The sequence below is a fragment of the Engystomops pustulosus genome, chromosome 1, assembly GCF_040894005.1.
Source record: "Engystomops pustulosus chromosome 1, aEngPut4.maternal, whole genome shotgun sequence".
NCBI classification, from domain to species: domain Eukaryota; kingdom Metazoa; phylum Chordata; class Amphibia; order Anura; family Leptodactylidae; genus Engystomops; species Engystomops pustulosus.
Window position 1 is genome coordinate 111,039,210 of NC_092411.1, and position 21,832 is coordinate 111,061,041.

At 38.3% G+C, this 21,832-nt stretch overlaps 1 protein-coding gene across 2 annotated transcripts in view; it reads left to right on the top strand.

Moving 5' to 3' along the window:
* Positions 1-21,832, top strand: part of SLC28A3 (solute carrier family 28 member 3) — an 83,403-nt gene that overhangs the window by 40,011 nt on the left and 21,560 nt on the right. The window contains exons 3-8 of one of the 2 annotated variants that reach the window (XM_072150871.1): positions 3,880-3,969; positions 4,064-4,107; positions 7,558-7,649; positions 9,215-9,404; positions 9,495-9,639; positions 10,070-10,183. In XM_072150871.1, the coding sequence (XP_072006972.1) occupies positions 3,880-3,969; positions 4,064-4,107; positions 7,558-7,649; positions 9,215-9,404; positions 9,495-9,639; positions 10,070-10,183 (675 nt within the window). Of the gene's footprint in view, positions 1-3,879; positions 3,970-4,063; positions 4,108-5,663; positions 5,737-7,557; positions 7,650-9,214; positions 9,405-9,494; positions 9,640-10,069; positions 10,184-21,832 lie in introns of those variants that run through there. The other variant, XM_072150872.1, reaches the window with a different exon arrangement.

A 21,832-nucleotide genomic window follows, 5' to 3' on the forward strand; every position in this document is an offset into this window, starting at 1 on the left:
TTCATTTGCCATCTGTAAACATTTCTTCAATTGGATGTTATTAAAAAAAAAGTTCCTATGTGAAGCCATGTTGTCCCTTAGAAACAAGATAGCTACCTCTGATATAACCACCTCACATTTTGGCTGCGGTGGCCAGACATGTGCTTGCTATTGAGTCCTGCCTGACCTCATGGATTCACCAATCATTACCACAGGACTGTTGTGGTGTTATGCAGTAACTCCCGGACATTTCATATACAAAAACCTTTCGTTTCTTTGTGCAATCCCTCCAGCAGAGGTGGCCGTATCCAAGGACACAGTCTTGTTTCTAAGGGACTATATTACTACATTTATGAGAAATTATCTTCATACAGGTACATTTTTTTAATAACATCTAATTAAAGAAATGTTTATATATGGTTAATTAATCAAACTGAATGTGAATGCCGAGACGAGAACACCCCCTTAAGTCTTGAAGGTGTGTTAACATATGCCCATCTTTCAATCTGGCATAGAAGAGCAATTCTGAGCAGAACTGATGCCATAATGGATCCGATATTTTTCTGTGGGATCCATTCTTTTAAAGGCTGTATCAGGTGTTGCACCATTTGGAGAAGCAAGGTGAAAAAATGCTACATGCAGATCCCACTATGCTATCTCTCTGGAAGGGCTTATCTGGTGTATTAGTTGTATCTGGCTGTGACTCTGACAAAACCTGACTTTGGCCAGACTACTGACATGACTTAGAAAGAGGCTACAGAGGTGTGGAGCAGCCACACCGCGTAGCCTCGGCTCTGGCAACTCTACTCTCCAGTAGACTCTTTCACAAATTTGAGTATTAGGGCAATAAAACTTCTCCAAATACAGTGGCCACTAACGGATTCACCCTAAAAAGATGGCATTTATTAGCTGGACCTACCACCGGATCTACCTTAATAGGTAGATCCAAAATGGTAGGTTTCCTTTAAAGTGAACAACCGCTGAGCTCTGAAACAGCAGCTCTGGATGGCCATATGTCAGTAGGTCTTGAAATAAAAGATACTACAAAGCTATCAGCCAGTAAAGGTAACTTTGAACATCTATAGAGTAGTTTATACATCCAATCCATATTATTAAACGATCAGAATTCACTAAGTATTTTGTTAAATAAAAAGGTAATAGGTGTAATGTATATATATTACATCTATAACCTGTGCAAATGTGAAGCAGTAAACCCTTTCCCACCATTGATCAAATAAAAAATGTAATTCTAAAGGTATTTCATTGAATCAGAATTTGAAATATAAAACAGCAAGCAAGACAAGCAAATGTTCATGGGAGTCAATAAACATCTCCGGAGTATATTCTATTGTGTCTTCACACTAAGGAAGCCATTTCACATCCATTTTGTAAACTCTAGCAAATGCATGAAAAAGACTGAAGACTGCACTACATGTAATAGCCGCACTTCACAAAACTACTAAAGTGTATTTCAGGATTGTGGAATGAAAGTGCAGCCCATCAGCACTCAGGTTCTCATGTACCCTGTGTGTATATCGAATGGTTTTGTTCAGTATTTCAGTTAACTCTTTCACTTACAAATATTTTGAGATTTGGCTCAGAACCTCATTCGGCTTCTCAATAATATATTTATCATCCTTTTATACCCTGTTACACTATAGTATAAAAATGCGACCTCTGCACTAACCTTCTTATATAGTTTACTGCAAAGCTGTTAATGATACCTGAAGCACCACAATGAAGCATAGGTAACACAGATCTGCTCTAGTTTTTACAGTGGATAACATGAGACATTTAGTGAAGGTTCTTTGAAACAAATGAATGATGGCTGCACAAAAATTTATGTAGCCAGTGGAAACGGACAAGTATGTTGGTTCATTGCCACAGACTGCACACATTGCACAGGACGGGAGTCTTTGCATCTTGCTGAAATATAATGGCAGTCATACATCAGGACTGGCTCTTAAAGACTCTGCAAACGTTGTGTTTGAAAATCCGAATTCAATAGGAATTACTTTTATGTGCGTTTTTCATCTGGATTTCATGCGGATTTGTCTATTTAGTCCTGCGTTATTTGTGTTTTTTTATGAAGATTTTCCACATGCATTTTTTTTACCTACTTTGATTTGACTTCATTTCAAGCAAAAATCTGCATCAAAATCGCATCATTCTGAATATTTGATGCAGATTAGTTGTAGATTTCATGCAGATTTTAACTCTCCCCTTAGACTTCCATGTCAAAAAAAGTATGAAAAAATCAGCGAGGATGCACAATAAACGTAAAACGATGAATCACTTTAATTGTACTGTATTACGGTGTGGATTTTCTGCTCCAAAATCTCTGCATAAAATCTGCATGGAATCTGCTTACAGTACTTATAGTACCAACATAACAGGAGGTCCTTGCATCATATTTGTGTAATATATTAGGATTGTGGCATCGGACCAACATATTGGTTCGTTAGGATCAGACCAACATACAGGTCAGTTTCCTTAGTGTGCAGCCAGCCTTAGTCCTAAAACTATGTGACAAAAGACTAAGAAAGTTCTTAGCAATTTATAAATAGTAGTTGTAAGGTTTTATACTTCCTTAGTATTAGTAATTATTAGTAATAGTTTTAAGCTTCAAAATAATGAATCCACTGAATGAGAGACGCTCCTGCAGTTAGCCAAGATACACTTTAGACAGAGCTGTCACATACAGGCTCTGTTTGTAATGTGAAACAACTGACTGACAGGGGTGCCAGGTGTTCCAACTTCATAGGTCAACTACCGATGACATATCCTATGTGTAGGTTGGAAAGAAAATCCCTTCACATTACTGTACTCGATCTTGAGGAACAGATTGTGCACTGGCCAGATTTCAAGCCCCGAGCAAGGTCGAGGGGCACCGAGAACAGGCACGCTGAATCACAAATTATGTAATCATGATCACAGGGGCACCTTGTATTATATTGCACTATGGTGCAAGGATTCCTCTGGCTATAAAATCTGGCCAGCACTCTCTGTTTTTCATGGACCAAGTAAGGCCATGCGGTGATGGCCTTGAAGCTTGTGGCTTAGGTTTCCTGAAAGACAAAAGGGCATTTCTGCTGACATGACTGTATTGGTTAATACCTGTGTTAATAGGTGTAGATGGAGTGCAGTTGCACTTAGACTAGGAGCCTTATGGAGAACAGTAGAACATCAATAAAAATACTACATCAATAAAAGGACTGTGTAACCTGTCATTGTAAAAATATGTAATGCAGACCTAGAATGTTTGCAAAAGTAAGTACAATTGCAGAGCATTTTGCCATCTCTCCGTGGACACTTTTAAGAAACCCATTAGGAACCCTTTTTAGAAATGCAACACAGTGCCCCAGATTTCTGAAACTGTTTGTGACAGATCTCTGTTGCAATTTACGGCCAAAAAAATTCCATAGATGCCATGCTCCACATTTATTAAGGGTTTTAGACAGTGGAGAAAACAGAGTCCTCTGGGCCCCAGGCCAAAATTCTAAATGGGGCCCCTCTTACCCCTAGCCATGACCATCAGCATTAGAAAAACATAGAACCAGGCCCCAGCTCTTAATGTGCCCCCTCCCTGCCATGCTTTAAAGGGGGCCAAGTACCAGACAATCATTAGAGCTCCCTGGCAGCTGGCCACTAGCGGAAGCTAGGCATACACGGACCCCATGGAGCAGTGTGCATTGCTCCTGGGGACTAAAGTGCATAGAAAGAGAGGACTGTCACAGGCCTTTGCCCTTGTGCTTACTCTTGCAGACATGCGTGGTAGCTCTGCATGGAAAGATAGTGCTACCTAGGACGTGCAGCCGTGAGCCTAAAAGAAGATTTCTAAATGATATTCTTTTTATATATGACCAGCCATTTAATATTATATACATTTATATATTACAGAATGATGAATCTCTTTATGGAGATGAAGCAAAAAGCAACAATCTTCAAAACAAAAAACATATCAATGGAGATTCTGTAATTATTACCCAGGTAAGAGAATGTTTAACATTTGCCATGAGAAAGTTGAGAAAGTTGTCTCCATTTATTGTTTCTGCCATTCAACTTTTTATTTTTTTCATTTCAGCTTGATGATACCAAATGTGAAAAGGGAGCCTCAAATCCTAAAAGGTATCGTGGACATTCTGTTCTGCACCATTCAGCACATGTTTTGCTAGTGCTATTGTTTTAATTTCTTTTAAACTGACTTTTTATTAAGTAATATTTCTTGCTCTATATTTTATCCAACATTTGATTTTAGGTTCAAGGTTTTTAACTGCAGCTTTTAGTTTAAAGCGGTTGTCCACTTTCAGCAAATATTTGAAATGGTTTGTGTAAGGAAATGTTATCCAATTTTCCAATATACTTTCCGTAACCATTCCTCATGGTTTTCTAGATCTCTGCTTGTTGTCCTGCTATAGAAACCTTTTTTAAAGAAGCTTTCTATAGGAGAACAGCAAGCAGAGATCTAGAAAACCATGAGGAGTTGATACAGAAAGTATGTTGGAAAATTGCATAACTTTTCCTTACACAAACCATATCAAATATTTGCTGAAAATGGACAACCGCTTTAAGTAAGGATTCATGTAAGCTTAGGAGTTCTCAGTACTTTTTCCCAAGCAAGAACATAAAGCTAGTAACAGTGACTTAAAGGGGTATTTCGTCTGGGCATTCACATTCAGTTTCATTAATCTGCCATATATAAACATATGTTCAATTAGATGTTATTAAAAAAAATTACCTGTGTGAATATAATTTTTCATAAATATAGTCATATGGTCCCTTAGAAACAAGACTGTGACCTTGGATACAGCCACCTCTGCTGGAGGAATTGCACAAAGAAACAAAAGGTTTCTGTATATGAAATGTCCAGGAGTTACTGCATGTCCCACAACAGTCCTGTGGTAATGATTGTAGAATCCTGGTGGTCAGACAGGACTCAATAGCGCATGTCTAGCCACTGCTGCCAAAATGTGAGGTGGACATATACGAGGAAGCCATCTCGTTTCTAAGGGACAACATGACTACATTTATGAGAAATTATCTTCACACAAGAACATTTTTTTTAATATCATCCAATTGAAGAAATGTTTACATATGGAAAATGAATTCAATTAAATGTAAATGCCCTGATGGGAATACCCCTTTAAGTATAGAGTGTATCAGTTGCAGTTGCAACCAGGCCCTTAAGTCAGTGAAACCCACAAGCCACTATACAATACTGTTATATTCCTCAATGGCAGATATATAATTACTCATGGCAATTTTTGTACATGCATGATGATTGAAATCTGAGCTACAAACTTGCCCCTCATTATATATCAAGCTTGATCCTCTGTTGGCAAAGGGTACAACCCTACATTTCTGGTCAGATGACACAACTGTGGACCAAAAGGTTACATATAACTAACAATTACAATCACTGGTACGAAGTTTACCTTCACTAAGGTATCAGGTACCTTTGGTAATAGTAGCCTTTTCATAGTAGCCCTTTTAATGAAACTTATACATTAAAGGGGTTGTCCACTTGTCCAAAATCTCTGCTTGTTGTCTGGTTACTGTCATGCAACAGGAAGCTTCATAATTTACTTCCTGTAAATAAACAACCGTCCATGGTCATGTGAGGTCACACAGGTGCACGGCTCATTATAGCAACCAGTGTAATAAAAGCTGTGTGATGCTAACAAGCCATACACCTGTGTATCGATGTTTATCTATAGGAAGTAAAGATCGCTTCTAATAGAAAGACAGCAAGCAGAGGTATAGAAAACCATTATGAATTGATACAGAAAGTATATTGAAAAATGTAATAACATTTCACTACGCAAACAATATTCATTATTTTCTGTCATGTGCTTAAATTGGACAAGCCCTTTAAGTAGTGTTTGATTGCAACCTATTAGTAGAAGAAATGTCAGCTGTTCACTGTTGCTTACTGATGATATCAATGATGGATAATGTTTTTCAAAGGGGGTTTCTCATTAAAGACATTTCTTATCCTCACTATAGGGTAGGTCAGGGTGATTTTAGGTGCTACTTTCTGCCAATAGCCAGGGGTCATCTGTCAGTTCCCTAGCAATTAGAGATTAGAGATTTAGGGGCAGATTTATCAAGTGTCTGAAAGTCAGAATATTTCCAGTTGCCCATGGCAACTAATCACAGCTCAGCTTTCATTTTACCAGTGCTCATGAATATTTTAAAGGGAAGCTGTGATTGGTTGCCATGGGCAACTGGAAATATTCTGACTTTCAGACACTTAAAAAATCTGCCTCTTAGGATTTAGCCACTGTCCTAAAGGACAAATGACTTTACGGAGGTATATTTTTTTTATAAATAAATCAAATTAAACACAGGGGCACGTGTATCTAATTTTGGCTTGTCTTTTTACTTCTTTATTTGCTACTTTTTTTGAATCATGTGCACTTTTTTTTAACTTTTTTTTAATATCTATTAATTTCCTGATGTATAAAAACTAGAAATTAAGCAGCACTCCAGTCATCAGATGCGGTGAAAAAAGTGGTTCTTCCTTATTCCATATAAAGTGATAGCAACGTTTCGGCTCCAAGGAGCCTTTTTCAAGCTGGTTCTTCTTTATTCCATATAAAGTGATAGCAACGTTTCAGCTCCATGGAGCCTTTTTCAAGCTGGCTTGAAAAAGGCTCCTTGGAGCCGAAACGTTGCTATCACTTTATATGGAATAAAGAAGAACCACTTTTTTCACCGCATCTGATGACTGGAGTGCTGCTTAATTTCTAGTTTTTATACATGGGGGACTCCTGACCCAGTCCTAATAGCCTGCACCCAAACCCCATTTTTCTGCAGTGTGCTGCCTGGACTTTCTATTTCGTATTAATTTCCTGAGTTATCATCCAATTAATCATGTGAAAGTTGCAACATTTTAGCACAAATCCATACCCCGTATAGGAAATAGGTTAGAGCCGTTTGTGACTTAAAGAGCTTTACTACTCAAACGCCAAATGTATTAAACAGGAAAATACACTAAATACTGTACATCTAACCTGCAGAAAGGCCAAAAAATGCTGCACAAAGCCAGGCTTAAGATACATGTGCCATGGTGTGCATTAGTTATGGTGCCTTTGTCTAGTGTTGAAATACCGTTGAAAATGTAATGTTTGTCCATAAATAAACTTCTTTGTACTGGATTATTTTAAATCCCAGTTTTCAGAACTGTGTTCAATTTGCTCTTGCAACAAATGTTGTCACAGTTGAAACAGCTTCAGATACTGTAGATGAAAAAGGGTTTTGTACATAGGACAGATACATGAAAAATAAGTAAATAAACCAGAACAAATATACAGACTGCTAACTTATCCAGTACAAACAAAACTACAAAGAAATGTGTTACACAAGGAAAAAATCCATTTGAAGCATTGCTTTAAGACTCTGGTGGCCAATATACAATAAATTTAAAGGGCTTTTCTCAAAATTGGTAAATATGGAATTCTTGCATAGCATTGGACTTAATGAGATTTGTGACTAGAAAGATAGATGTATAAATCATCCGTCTGGTTATTAACATAATGTTTTTCTCCTCACCTCAACATATTTTTTCTTCCACAGATGCTTTGAAGAGAAATATGATGCCATATGTTCCTTTTATAACAAACATAAAGGAGTAATTAAACATGTGGTCTATGGCATTTTGTTGGCAGGTAAAAATAAAGTACATCCGTGCTAGCTATCTCTAAGGCAACTATCACAACATAAGAAAATGTGGTGGATTAAAAGGAATTATTGAACACTAGGCATGTATCACTAAAGAAATTCAGTCTACTCATCATGCAGAACCTACAAGCAACATCTCAGGAAATGTAATTGTTGTGTTAGAATAATGTTCCTTGGTACCACCAGAGAAAATTATTCTGGATCCATCCTTCATTAACAACAAGGACATACAAATAGGATTGACTTCTGCTATAGCTATGGAGTTCATTATAGAGTTAGAATCAGATCCAATGGGAGGTATCTTTGGTGTACTGGTATATGAGACACTGGGCATTTGTGGCACTATAGTACTATGAGTTGTATGATACTGTGCAGATTACAGGACATGCCATTGTGCAGCTGTACAAACACCCAGTTGTAATATGGCTGAATGTAACCCTAAAGTCACTTCCTATTGTGTACACTGTATGAAAATGCCTAATGGCTATGGTGACAGATATAACGTATTTAGTATTTACCTAGTCTGCCACTGATCTACCTGGCAATAAATATAGGATAAATCTAGTAATTCTAGTGCAGGCTCCCACAAGGTCTTAAAGGAAATCTTTATTTGTGCATCAGCAAAAGTACATCTGATAAAAGTACATGGATGGAAAGCGATCAAGCCTTAGTCATGATCTATACAATAGACATAAAATGAGACAACTTATAAAACTCTTAAACCTGGTCACATGGGAGAAATGAGAGAAGTAACTCATATTAACCGTTATTTGTAAGTATTTGCTTCTAAATACAAGGCTATTTGCTAATACATATAGTAAAGGTAGTATTCCTTAACTTATCAGGATAAATGGAGCAATATGACAATAAATTATTTTACACTTGAGAAGAATATACCAACTAAGTAACTAAATATGTGCCGATTCCAGGATATGTTCAATAGACAGTGATTAGGTCATGACGATAATTCATTCCAAGGGGTTGTCTGGTGTTTAAGACGAAAATCCTCTATTTAATAACTTTTTCTGGTGGTCCCCCCCCCCCCCGATGGGTCTGGAAACCTTTTCTATGCCTGTCCATCTGAGGCTTGATATATCCCCCTTGTGGATGTCTCTGAAATGCCGTGTGAGCGAAGAGATATTAACAGAGGAATAAGTGACATCAGAGATATGTCTTCTGATGCGAACTTTTGCCGGACAGGTAGTACATCCTACATATTGTATTCTGCATATAATGCAAGACGTTCAATATACAATGTATGGGGTGTTACAATACATGCAGAATACAATATGTAGGATGTACTACCTGCATATTAGTAACATTTAGTAATATCTCAACATACAAATCTACATGAAATCAATTCTACCTTCTATCCAGCATGTATACAACCAATACCACAGCCTATTAAGGCTCCCTTTCCTAATGACTAGCTTACATAGTGTAGATTCCCATTGCATTGAAATTGAAGACAAATACCTAGTACAGCCAGGGCTTGCCTATACATATGTGACCATGAATTTATACAAACTTTCATTTTAATATTTTCTTTAAGGCTTCTTGGCCATGGTGATCGCGGCCTGTGCACTGAACTTCAAAAGGGCTTTGGCCCTCTTTGTTCTAACTTTGCTGGTCATCTTTTTTGTCTGCTGGGATTTATTTATGGACAGATATGAAGGCAAAATTGTCAAATTCTTCTCCCCTGTTGGCTCTTTCTTCAGTAAACAATGGTTTTGGTTGAAATGGTAAGTTCTACACAATATGTTCTAATAATAACGCACAAAATATAGATTATTTTTTCTGCTACATTTTAAAATGGCTTTTTGTCCCCATAGGGTTATTTGGATAAGTCTTATTGCAGCAGTGATATTATGGCTTATTTTTGACACAGCAAAAATGGGATCGAATCAGCTAATTTCTTTTGGTGGTCTTGTTATGTATGTTCTCCTGATGCTCATATTCTCCAAACATCCTACTAAGGTATAGAAATCACATTTACTCCTCCCAAATTACAACTCTGTGATGGTTGATTGTAAGGGAAGGTATAAGTATATAACAAATAATTTCAGAGAATGGTGTTATAGAAATGGTGACATAGATATGGCATGTCCAATCCACACAGGATGCAGTATAGAAAGCAAGGATGGCACTCACCAAGCTGTAGATGTAGATATCTTCTTCTTTTATTGAATAAGGTACATATACTCACATAACAAGTGCAAGGGAGGGAGTGGGAGCTGAACGCCCATAGGAGGGCAACGGCCGTTTCGCGCTGTGCTGCGCTTCTTCCGGCCCTAAATAGATATGACATGTATCACTCAAATAAAAATTGTTTGAAAAGATCAATATAATTTATATTGTACCAGATTAGCAGAGAAACGTAATGTCTTTTTTTATCTTGGTTTTTCAGGTTCACTGGAGACAAGTATTTTGGGGTATTGGACTGCAGTTCCTACTAGGACTTCTGATTTTAAGAACAAAGCCAGGCTTTGATGCATTTGACTGGCTTGGTATACAAGTACAGGTAATCTGAACGTATTATTCTAAATTCTGAGATTTAATTTTAATTTGAAGTATCTTACTTGCCTGCAGCTGAAGCCTTTGCTGGTTACGGCAAGTGGAAAGCACATACTTTATGTCATACTTTACAGGAAAAGTTTATTTAGAAAACACTACAATGACTATGAATTGTAGTCACATTTTAAATAGATTTTTTTTTCCTTTCTTTGCCTGGTCTGCTAATTGGGAGGAGGGATTAGTGTTCACACCTGATAAATTAAGGTCTAGCAACTCACTTTTGAGCTCGCTCAGTTTTGGCTTGTGATTCTAAGTGGCTAGTGAATTTAAGTGAGTTGAAAAAAGCGGAGATTTGTGTGTGTTAAGAGTGAATCTGTTGCTTGGGTGATTGTGGACTGTGTATATAGGTAATAGCACTTTTCTTAGTGTCACATTTTAAATAGATTTTTTTTTCCTTTCTTTGCCTGGTCTGCTAATTGGGAGGAGGGATTAGTGTTCACACCTGATAAATTAAGGTCTAGCAACTCACTTTTGAGCTCGCTCAGTTTTGGCTTGTGATTCTAAGTGGCTAGTGAATTTAAGTGAGTTGAAAAAAGCGGAGATTTGTGTGTGTTAAGAGTGAATCTGTTGCTTGGGTGATTGTGGACTGTGTATATAGGTAATAGCACTTTTCTTAGTGTCACATTTTAAATAGATTTTTTTTTTCCTTTCTTTGCCTGGTCTGCTAATTGGGAGGAGGGATTAGTGTTCACACCTGATAAATTAAGGTCTAGCAACTCACTTTTGAGCTCGCTCAGTTTTGGCTTGTGATTCTAAGTGGCTAGTGAATTTAAGTGAGTTGAAAAAAGCGGAGATTTGTGTGTGTTAAGAGTGAATCTGTTGCTTGGGTGATTGTGGACTGTGTATATAGGTAATAGCACTTTTCTTAGTGTCACATTTTAAATAGATTTTTTTTTTCCTTTCTTTGCCTGGTCTGCTAATTGGGAGGAGGGATTAGTGTTCACACCTGATAAATTAAGGTCTAGCAACTCACTTTTGAGCTCGCTCAGTTTTGGCTTGTGATTCTAAGTGGCTAGTGAATTTAAGTGAGTTGAAAAAAGCGGAGATTTGTGTGTGTTAAGAGTGAATCTGTTGCTTGGGTGATTGTGGACTGTGTATATAGGTAATAGCACTTTTCTTAGTGTCACATTTTAAATAGATTTTTTTTTTCCTTTCTTTGCCTGGTCTGCTAATTGGGAGGAGGGATTAGTGTTCACACCTGATAAATTAAGGTCTAGCAACTCACTTTTGAGCTCGCTCAGTTTTGGCTTGTGATTCTAAGTGGCTAGTGAATTTAAGTGAGTTGAAAAAAGCGGAGATTTGTGTGTGTTAAGAGTGAATCTGTTGCTTGGGTGATTGTGGACTGTGTATATAGGTAATAGCACTTTTCTTAGTGTCACATTTTAAATAGATTTTTTTTTTCCTTTCTTTGCCTGGTCTGCTAATTGGGAGGAGGGATTAGTGTTCACACCTGATAAATTAAGGTCTAGCAACTCACTTTTGAGCTCGCTCAGTTTTGGCTTGTGATTCTAAGTGGCTAGTGAATTTAAGTGAGTTGAAAAAAGCGGAGATTTGTGTGTGTTAAGAGTGAATCTGTTGCTTGGGTGATTGTGGACTGTGTATATAGGTAATAGCACTTTTCTTAGTGTCACATTTTAAATAGATTTTTTTTTTCCTTTCTTTGCCTGGTCTGCTAATTGGGAGGAGGGATTAGTGTTCACACCTGATAAATTAAGGTCTAGCAACTCACTTTTGAGCTCGCTCAGTTTTGGCTTGTGATTCTAAGTGGCTAGTGAATTTAAGTGAGTTGAAAAAAGCGGAGATTTGTGTGTGTTAAGAGTGAATCTGTTGCTTGGGTGATTGTGGACTGTGTATATAGGTAATAGCACTTTTCTTAGTGTCACATTTTAAATAGATTTTTTTTTTCCTTTCTTTGCCTGGTCTGCTAATTGGGAGGAGGGATTAGTGTTCACACCTGATAAATTAAGGTCTAGCAACTCACTTTTGAGCTCGCTCAGTTTTGGCTTGTGATTCTAAGTGGCTAGTGAATTTAAGTGAGTTGAAAAAAGCGGAGATTTGTGTGTGTTAAGAGTGAATCTGTTGCTTGGGTGATTGTGGACTGTGTATATAGGTAATAGCACTTTTCTTAGTGTCACATTTTAAATAGATTTTTTTTTTCCTTTCTTTGCCTGGTCTGCTAATTGGGAGGAGGGATTAGTGTTCACACCTGATAAATTAAGGTCTGGCAACTCACTTTTGAGCTCGCTCAGTTTTGGCTTGTGATTCTAAGTGGCTAGTGAATTTAAGTGAGTTGAAAAAAGCGGAGTTTGAAAAAGAGAAGTCCACAGAACTGTAAGTAACCTACATTTTATATCTCTTGATTTATATACTCATCACAGTTTTGTTACTAGGATATGGCTAGCAAGATTGGTGGTATGCTCCAGTGCACACTCTGCCGCATGTATACACTGCTGGAGCAAGAGTTCGAGGGTGAATACCGCTGTGACAGATGTGCCCATATTTTTCTACTGGAAGCTTGTGTTAGAGATCTGGAGGAAGATATTGCACGGCTGCGAGCAATTGACAATCTTGAGAGGAGTATGCTGCTCACTGAGCAAGCAATAAGCGGGGTAGAAGTGGAGGGTGGAGAGGAAAGCCAGCAGGGCCAGGTGGGTAGCTGGGTTACTATAAATAGAGGGAGTAGGAAGGGGTCAAAGAAAAGGAAGGCCAACTCTGACTCTGAACATCCAAGCAAAATTGCAAAATTGTGCAATGATGTAAGGACGTCAGTGTCAGAAATGGCAGCCCTAGCGGATCCTGCTCTCCCTCACAGCCGGGGGAGCAGACCAGCTAGTAGTAGGGTGGATGGGAGTGCAGGCAAGCCAAGGCAGCTAGTGGTTGTAGGGGACTCTATAATCAGGAAGACGGATAGAATAATTTGTCGCCAAGACCGCCTCAACCGAATGGTTTGCTGTCTCCCTGGTGCCAGGGTTCGGCATGTGGTGGAAAGGGTGGATAAATTACTGGGAGGGGCTGGGGATGACCCAGCTGTCGTGGTCCATGTTGGTACCAATGACAGAATAGATGGTAGGTGGAGGAGCCTGAAGAATAATTTTAAAGAACTAGGTTCAAAGCTTAAGGAAAGGACCTCCAAGGTAGTATTCTCCGGAATCCTACCTGTGCCATGCGCTACACAGAGCAGACAGCGGGAGCTCAGGGAGTTAAATGCATGGCTCAGATCCTGGTGTAGAGCAGAGGGATTTGGGTTTCTAGAGCATTGGGCTGACTTTTCACTGGGGTACAAGCTGTTTTCTGCAGATAACTTGCACCTAAGTGGAAGGGGGGCTGCTGTGCTGGGGGAGAAGATCCTAGCAGGGGTGGCGGAGTATTTAAACTAGGATCGGGGGAGGAGGAAAAGGAAGACACTGAAGGGGTAGACAGGTCAGAGAGGGGGCAGGTTATGTTGGTGGGTGGTGAGGTGGGCGGTGTATGTGGGACCAAGGCGGTGGATAAGGAGATCCACAAGTTGCAGAACAGTGGTGAGGATATATGTGCCAGTAAAATTACTTTAAATCAGATAAATAACTGTGGAAAATTAAATTGTATGTTCACAAATGCCAGAAGTATCACAGGCAAAATGGGTGAGCTTGAGGCTCTGATATTAGAGGAACAGTTAGATGTTGTTGGTGTAGTAGAGACATGGCTTGATGCATCGCATGATTGGGTTGTTAATATTCAAGGTTTTACACTCTTTCGGAAAGACAGGGCAAATAGAAGGGGAGGTGGTGTATGTCTGTACGTCAGAAGAGACTTAAAAGCGATTGTGAATGAGTCAGTGGTCTCAGCGTGTGAGGAGGCTGAAACTTTGTGGGTGGAAATTCAAAGCCAAGAGAGCTTTGAGAAAATTATTTTTGGTGTAATTTATAGACCCCCTAACATCTCTGAGGAAATAGAGGGTCACCTATATAAACAGATGGAGCGGGCTGCACAGGGGGGGACCGTAGTGATAATGGGAGACTTTAACTTTCCAAATATAAATTGGGGTCAGGGCTCGTCTTCATCTGTGAAGGGGAGACATTTAATCAACTTTCTGCAGGATAATTTTATGGTGCAGCTTGTAGAAGATCCCACAAGAGGTGACGCATTGTTGGACCTTGTGATTTCTAACAATGCAGAGATTGTCCAAAATGTCAGTATCCGGGAACCCCTTGGGAACAGCGATCATAATATAATTATTTTCCTCTTAAACTTTAAAAAGCAGAAACAGGTGGGGAAATCGAAAACTTTGAATTTTAAGAGGGCTAATTTCCAAAAATTCAGGGCTGCAATACAGGATATAGACTGGGATCAGATACTGTCACATGGTGATACTAATGTTAAATGGGAGAAATTCAAATCTATCCTGGGTTTTTATACCTCTAAATTTATTCCAATAGGTAACAAGTATAGACGGGCTAGATTACACCCCGCGTGGCTTACAGCTACAGTTAAAAGGGCAATTAATGAGAAAAAGAGGGCATTTAAAAAATATAAATCTGACGGGTCACCAGAGACTTTCAATACTTACAAAAAACTTACCAAAATCTGTAAAAAAGAAATCAAATCAGCCAAAATACAAAATGAAAGACAGGTGGCTAAAGATAGCAAAACAAATCCCAAGAAATTTTTTAGGTATATCAATGCAAAAAAAAATGGGTCAGAACAGGTTGGACCCCTTTATTCTGAAAATGGGGCATCGGTGACTGGAGACCAAGAGAAGGCGGAGTTACTTAATAGGTTTTTTAGCTCCGTTTATACAATAGAAGAGAGAACTTCTGACGTGGGTGGTGCCAGTGCAGGTCATGCACCCTGTAATATACTAGACTGGGTAAATGTAGACATTATCCACTCTAAGCTCAATAAAATCAATGTGTACAAAGCTCCTGGACCAGATGGGTTACACCCCAGAGTTCTTAAAGAACTCAGTTCTGTTATTGCTGTACCACTGTCTAAAATCTTCAGGGACTCCATAATGTCTGGTGTGGTGCCAAGTGACTGGCGCAAGGCAAATGTGGTGCCAATATATAAAAAGGGCTCTAGAACTTCGCCTGGCAATTACAGGCCTGTAAGCTTAACTTCCATTGTGGGGAAAGTATTGGAAGGGTTAGTAAAAGACTATATACTGGAGTATGTGACATCAAATAGAATAATAAGTGATAGCCAGCATGGGTTTACTAAGAATAGAAGTTGTCAAACTAACCTTATCTGCTTCTATGAAGAGGTGAGCAGGTGCCTGGATGGAGGAGCAGCTGTGGATATTGTGTTCTTGGACTTTGCAAAGGCATTTGACACTGTCCCTCATAGACGTCTGATGGGTAAAATTAGGGCTATTGGTTTGGCAGAAATCATTTGCAATTGGATTGAAAACTGGCTGAAGGATCGTATCCAGAGAGTTGTGGTCAATGATTCATACTCGGAATGGTCACCAGTTATGAGTGGTGTACCCCAGGGTTCTGTGCTTGGCCCACTACTATTTAATATATTTATTAATGATATAGAGGTAGGAATTAATAGCACTGTGTCTATTTTTGCAGATGACACCAAACTGTGTAGTGTAATACAGTCTATGGAGGATGTTCATAGGCTGCAGGGTGACTTGGACAAACTGAATGTTTGGTCATCCACTTGGCAAATGAGGTTTAATGTGGATAAATGTAAGGTTATGCACCTGGGGGCCAATAATCCAAAGGCAAAATATGTCCTTGGGGGAGTAAATCTGGGAGAGTCCCTTGTTGAGAAGGACCTGGGGGTACTAGTAGATCATAAATTGAATAACAGCATGCAATGTCAATCAGCTGCCTCTAAAGCTAGTAGGATCTTGTCATGTATCAAAAGTGGTATGGACTCTCGTGATAGGGATGTAATATTACCACTATACAAGGCATTGGTTCGGCCTCATCTGGAATATGCTGTCCAGTTCTGGGCACCGGTCCATAAAAAGGATGCCCTGGAGCTGGAGAGGGTTCAACGTAGAGCCACAAAAATGATAAGGGGTATGGAGGGTCTTGGTTATGAGGAAAGATTAAAACAACTAGATTTATTTAGTCTGGAAAAGAGACGACTACGAGGAGACATGATTAATTTATATAAATATATGAATGGTCCATACAAAAAATATGGTGGTAAGTTGTTTCAGATTAGATCAAATCAAAAGACGAGGGGGCACTGTCTCCGTTTGGAGAAATCAAGGTTTAATCACCGGAGGCGACAGGGCTTTTTTACTATGAGAACGGTCAATCTGTGGAATAGCCTGCCTCAGGCGCTGGTCACAGCAGGGACAGAAGAGAGCTTTAAGAAGGGTCTAGATGCCTTTTTACACCTAAATACCATTGATGGTTATGTTATATAGAATTGTTTCCCCTAAATCCCTTCCTCATCCAATCCCTTCCCTTCCTTGGTTGAACTTGATGGACAAGGGTCTTTTTTCAACCGTATAAACTATGAAACTATGAAACTATGAAACTTGAATCACCAATTGAGAAAGTCCTTTACAGTTGAGAAGGTGTCAGCAACCCTTTTTCGTTTTCTATTTTTCCTTTTTTTTTTCCTTTTTTTTTAATTATAGAGATACTTTCAGCAGTGACATTTACTATTCCATACAAAGTATTGGAAAGCTGATAAAAAATACCAAATCCAGTAATATTGCTGAAAACCGAAATTGAGCCATTTTCTCATGTGCTTTGTTTTTACTACTTTTTTACTACTTTAATATTCCACTGTATTACAGTATATTGCCAATGTAGAGCTACTTTGTTACAGTCTACCTTGGAAAGGCTGTCATGGCAACTAATTGACACCCATGATGCACATGGATAGGTTCGACTGCGGCACCAACAGGTTAACAGCGGCTACTGGTGTCAGTTTACCTTGTATGGAGAGAGCTTGGCACATGAACCCTCTAAAGACAGGTTAACCACAACCCCACAGTTACGTCATGGTGCAATTAAAGTGTAAGAAATTGGCATGTTAGGTGTAAATATCATAAGCAGATCAAGATAAAGCCATAAAAAGACCTTGTAATGGTGACTTTCTTTCTTCATGATGGTTTCCTGGAAGCAACAGTGCTTTATACTATAGTAAATAAGATTATAAAAATAAATAAATAAAATTATCAAAATAAGTAAAGGTGGAGTTTCATTGATGTAAAGTGAAACTCTGTGGTATGTATTTTTAACCTTGTAGCCAATGCATTTTAGCCAAGTCACAGGTTGAATAACTCTTACTACTGGTTCTCGAGCCTTTATTAGATACCAGAGTAACTAGTATCCTAATGATATCACCAGTTGTAGCCCAAATGCCCTGTGAGTTCTCTACTTTCTCTGTATATATTTTGTCATATTGTAGAACTCACAGTTTTCTTCTACTCATTACATAATCATAGGAAATGGCACAGATGATGTTCAGCATATTGCTTCAGAAACATCAGTTGTATTTCTCAGAAAATAGTCATTCTTAGTTCATTCCAGTAACTGAAACGCCTAGGATATTGCCTTAACCACCCTTATATTCCTGGCAGGCAAAAGACTGTATTCAGTCCTGTTTAATACATCAAAACAAGACTTTCCAGTTGTGCTTGTTTTAAAGCATTTTTACTGGAAGACTAAACAATAAAGATATCCATTGTCTCTTTTTTTAATTAAAGGATGTTAAATAGGTGTGACTTATTATAATTTATTTTCAAATATCATTTAAGGTTGTTTTATTTCCTTTCTCTACTTTTATGTTTTATTTTATTACCTTTAAGAGGCAGTCGAGGCAGTCGTAAAACATTGCTGCCTATTACAGAAAACAGTGCCATGCACAGTTCCAGTGGAGGGGCTAATAATCCACATGCAACATATATTCTTGGGGCTGTAAATCTGGGAGAGCCCCTTGTTGAGAAGGACCTGGGGGTACTTGTAGATCACAAAAGAAATAACAGCATGCAATGTCAATCAGCTGCCTCTAAAGCCAGCAAGATCTTGTCACGTATAAAAAGGATGCCCTGGAGCTGGAGAGGGTTCAACGTAGAGCCACAAAAATGATAAGGGATATGGAGGGTCTCAGTTATGAGGAAAGATTAAAACAACTAGATTTATTTAGTCTGGAATAGAGACGATTATGAGGGGACATGATTAATTTATATAAATATATGAATGATCCATACAACAAATATGGTGGAAACTTGTTGCAGATTAAATCAAATCAAAAGACGAAGGGGCACTGTCTCTGTCTGTAGTAATCATGGTTTAATGACCAGAGGCAGGTCTTTTTTCCTATGAGAACTGTCAATCTGTGGAATAGACTGCCTCAGGTGCTGGTCACAGCAGGGACAGCAGAGAGCTTCAAGAAGGGTCTAGATGCCTTTTTACATCTAAATATTATTGATGGTTATGTTATATAGAATTTTTTTCCCTAAATCCCTTCTTCATCCAATCCTTTACCTTACTTGGTTGAACTTGATGGGCATGTTTTTTTTAACCCTATAAACTATGATATTTTTCCACAAGTTTGGATAAGCATTGTAACTAAAATATATTCCCTTTAATAGAGGTGAGCTGAAATACCACAAATAAATTGTGGACATGAGTGGCAATGTGTCTTTTATAAAGCTTTCATGTTTTCTAAGACTAGCTGAATCCTAAGTGCCCATTGTCTTTTGATGGTCCTAAATCTGCTGCAACGTCTTTTGTCATCGCTGCAGTTTCTCCTGCTACTGCACAGATTGCAGGAGTAGGACTGGGTCTCAGGCTATCAGAGACAGGTGGAGACCCTAGGGAGAAGGTATAAGTAGTTTATTAAAACCTCTCCTTTCCTTACTACATAGTTTTGAAATGGAGTTATGCAGTGAATAGAGAAGGCGGCAGCGCTGCAGCCTCCATAGATCTGGCGGTTACGTGATCGCCAGGTCTGAAAGGGTTAATAAGAGCTTTTGGGTATGATAAGACCCAGTACAACTCTTAAGAACATCTGTACCCTCAGGGGGTTTTTCCCTGTAACTGGAGCTCCATTTATATTGGAAAACGTATGAGACAAAAATTTTACAAATTGTAAAAACTGTGTTATGACCTCATGGGGTACATATTAGCCCCTTAAGGACGGAGGGTTTTTCGGCTAATTTCTCGCTCTCCAACTTCAAAAATCCATAACTTTTTCATTTTTACGTGTACAGACCTGTGTGAGGGCTTATTTTGTGCGTAACAAATTTTACTTTCCCGTAATGTTATTTATTTTAACATGCCGTGTACTGCGAAGCTGAAAAAAAATTCCAAATGTGGAAAAATTGAAAAAAAACCGCACATGCGTCACGTTCTTGTGGGCTCAGTTTTTACGACTTTCACTCTTCGCTCCAAATAACACGCATACTTTATTCTTTGGTTCGGTGCGATCGCGGTGATACCAAATTTAGATAGGTTTTATTGTGTTTTAATACATTTTCAAAAATTAAACGAATGTGTACAAAAAAGAAAAAAAAATTTTTGCCATCTTCTGACGCTAATAACTTTTTCATACTTTGGCGCACGGAAATGTGTGAGGGGTCATTTTTTGTGAAATGAGGCGACGTTTTCATTGCTACCATTTTGAGGTCTGTGCGACATTTTGATCATTTTTTATTTCATTTTTTATGTTATGTAAAAAGGTGTAAAAGTCGCATTTCGGACATTTGGGCGCCATTTCCCGCCTCGGAGGTCACCGCCGGCCATAACCGTTTTTATATTTTGATAGATCGGGCATTTTGGGACGCGGCGATACCTAATATGTCTGTGATTTTTACTGTTTGTTATGTTTTATATCCGTTCTAGGGAAAGGGGGGTGATTTGAACTTTTAATATTTTATTAATTTTTTTTATTTTTTAAACTTTTTTTTTTCTTTTTTTTTTCACTATTTTTTAGACCATCTAGGGTACATTAACCCTAGATGGTCAGATCGCTCCTACCATATACTGCAATACTACAGTATTGCAATATATGGCATTTTTGCAGGTCATACATTACAATGAGCCACTGGCTCATTGTAACGAACCTGCATAAACCATGTAGCCTCGTGTCAAAAGAAGACCCGAGGCTACCATGGTAACCGATCGCCGCCCCCCGATGACGTTCGGGGGCGTGGCGATCGAAAAAAAGATGGCGGCGCCCGCGCGCCGCCGTTTTTTAAACGCCGCCCGCGACTTTGCGGGCGGCGTTTAGAGGGTTAATAGCCGCGATCGGTGCAAGCACCGACCGCGGTTATTAGCGGTGGGGGTTTTGTGCAAAATGCAAAAACCCCCACCTCTGTATGAAGAGGACTCAGCCCGTGAGCCCTCTTCATACATCCCTTATACCTCTGCGCCGTAGAGCTACGGCGCAGAGCGTTAAGGGGTTAAGTAAAAAAAACACAAGCGCATAATATTTAAATAAATGTATAGAAATGAACATTTATATTTTAACCCCAAATCATTGAAAAAAAATCACCCTCTACTCAATGACAAACACTACCCATGGTCACCTGGTTTGCCCAAGAATATACATGTTATATATCAAAACAACAATACAGGTAAACTTTTTTCCCAACTTTTTTACTAATACTAAGAATGAAACATACTAACATATGTTAATTTGTAACTAGCCCTGTGTGTCACAAAAAAGCTTCACTTTTTTTTAATCCATAGCACATTGCAGATGATCTAGGGTAGGGAAAATAATATAAAACTAAACCAGGGGCATTTTTATACTTTGGTGCTAACATTGCTATACACAAAATAAAGGGATATCATTATTTGTTAAACCAAGAAATAATAAAAGTAAAAAAACAAGAAAAAAACATTCTTAATTTGTATACAATTAAAAGCCTAATTGTTCCATTATTAAAATGCTTTAACACAAAAAGGGACTTCCTCAAAGATTAAAAACACGAAGTCAAAAATCACATATAAAAACAAGTCTACCACCAATTTATATCAACAAGAATAATCCCTTGACCAGCGAGCCTGGAATTAGCAACAAGACCCCAATCCTACCTTTACTCTTCAAAATAACATTCCCTCCAAACAAAACAATCAGAACAATAAATGAATAGAAACGTAATATAAATATTTTTTTCACTACCCTCTCTTTTCCAGACATTTTATTTTTCAAAAACACATAAATAAAACAAGATGTATTATAACTCAGTTTTAATTGCATAAGTCAGAATACCTCACTTTCTTATGCCAGCAAGTAACCAACGCAGCTTCCGCCAAAGAAAGAATTATTGACAAGCTCACAATTCACCCACTAAGAAAATATATCTACATTCTGAATCCACCTTGATTTAATTTTTTTCTATATCTCAAATATATGAAAACACTTTAGTCTTGCATAGTTAGAACAGGTACTGTTCCAACCCTCTTGATAGCAGCATACTTTTTCCTGTAGCAGAAGACTTTTAATCTACTCCCCACAATTCTAAAAATAACAAGCCTTTTGAGTTTATCATTCATCCCGTAAACCTTACATACCAATATCTTATTCATCTATCATCATAAAGGGAAAAAAATATAAAGTGCAATTTGACTTCTATTTCAAATGCTGCAAAAATTATGATTTTTTTCTGAAAAAAACAAATCTATTTGGAGTT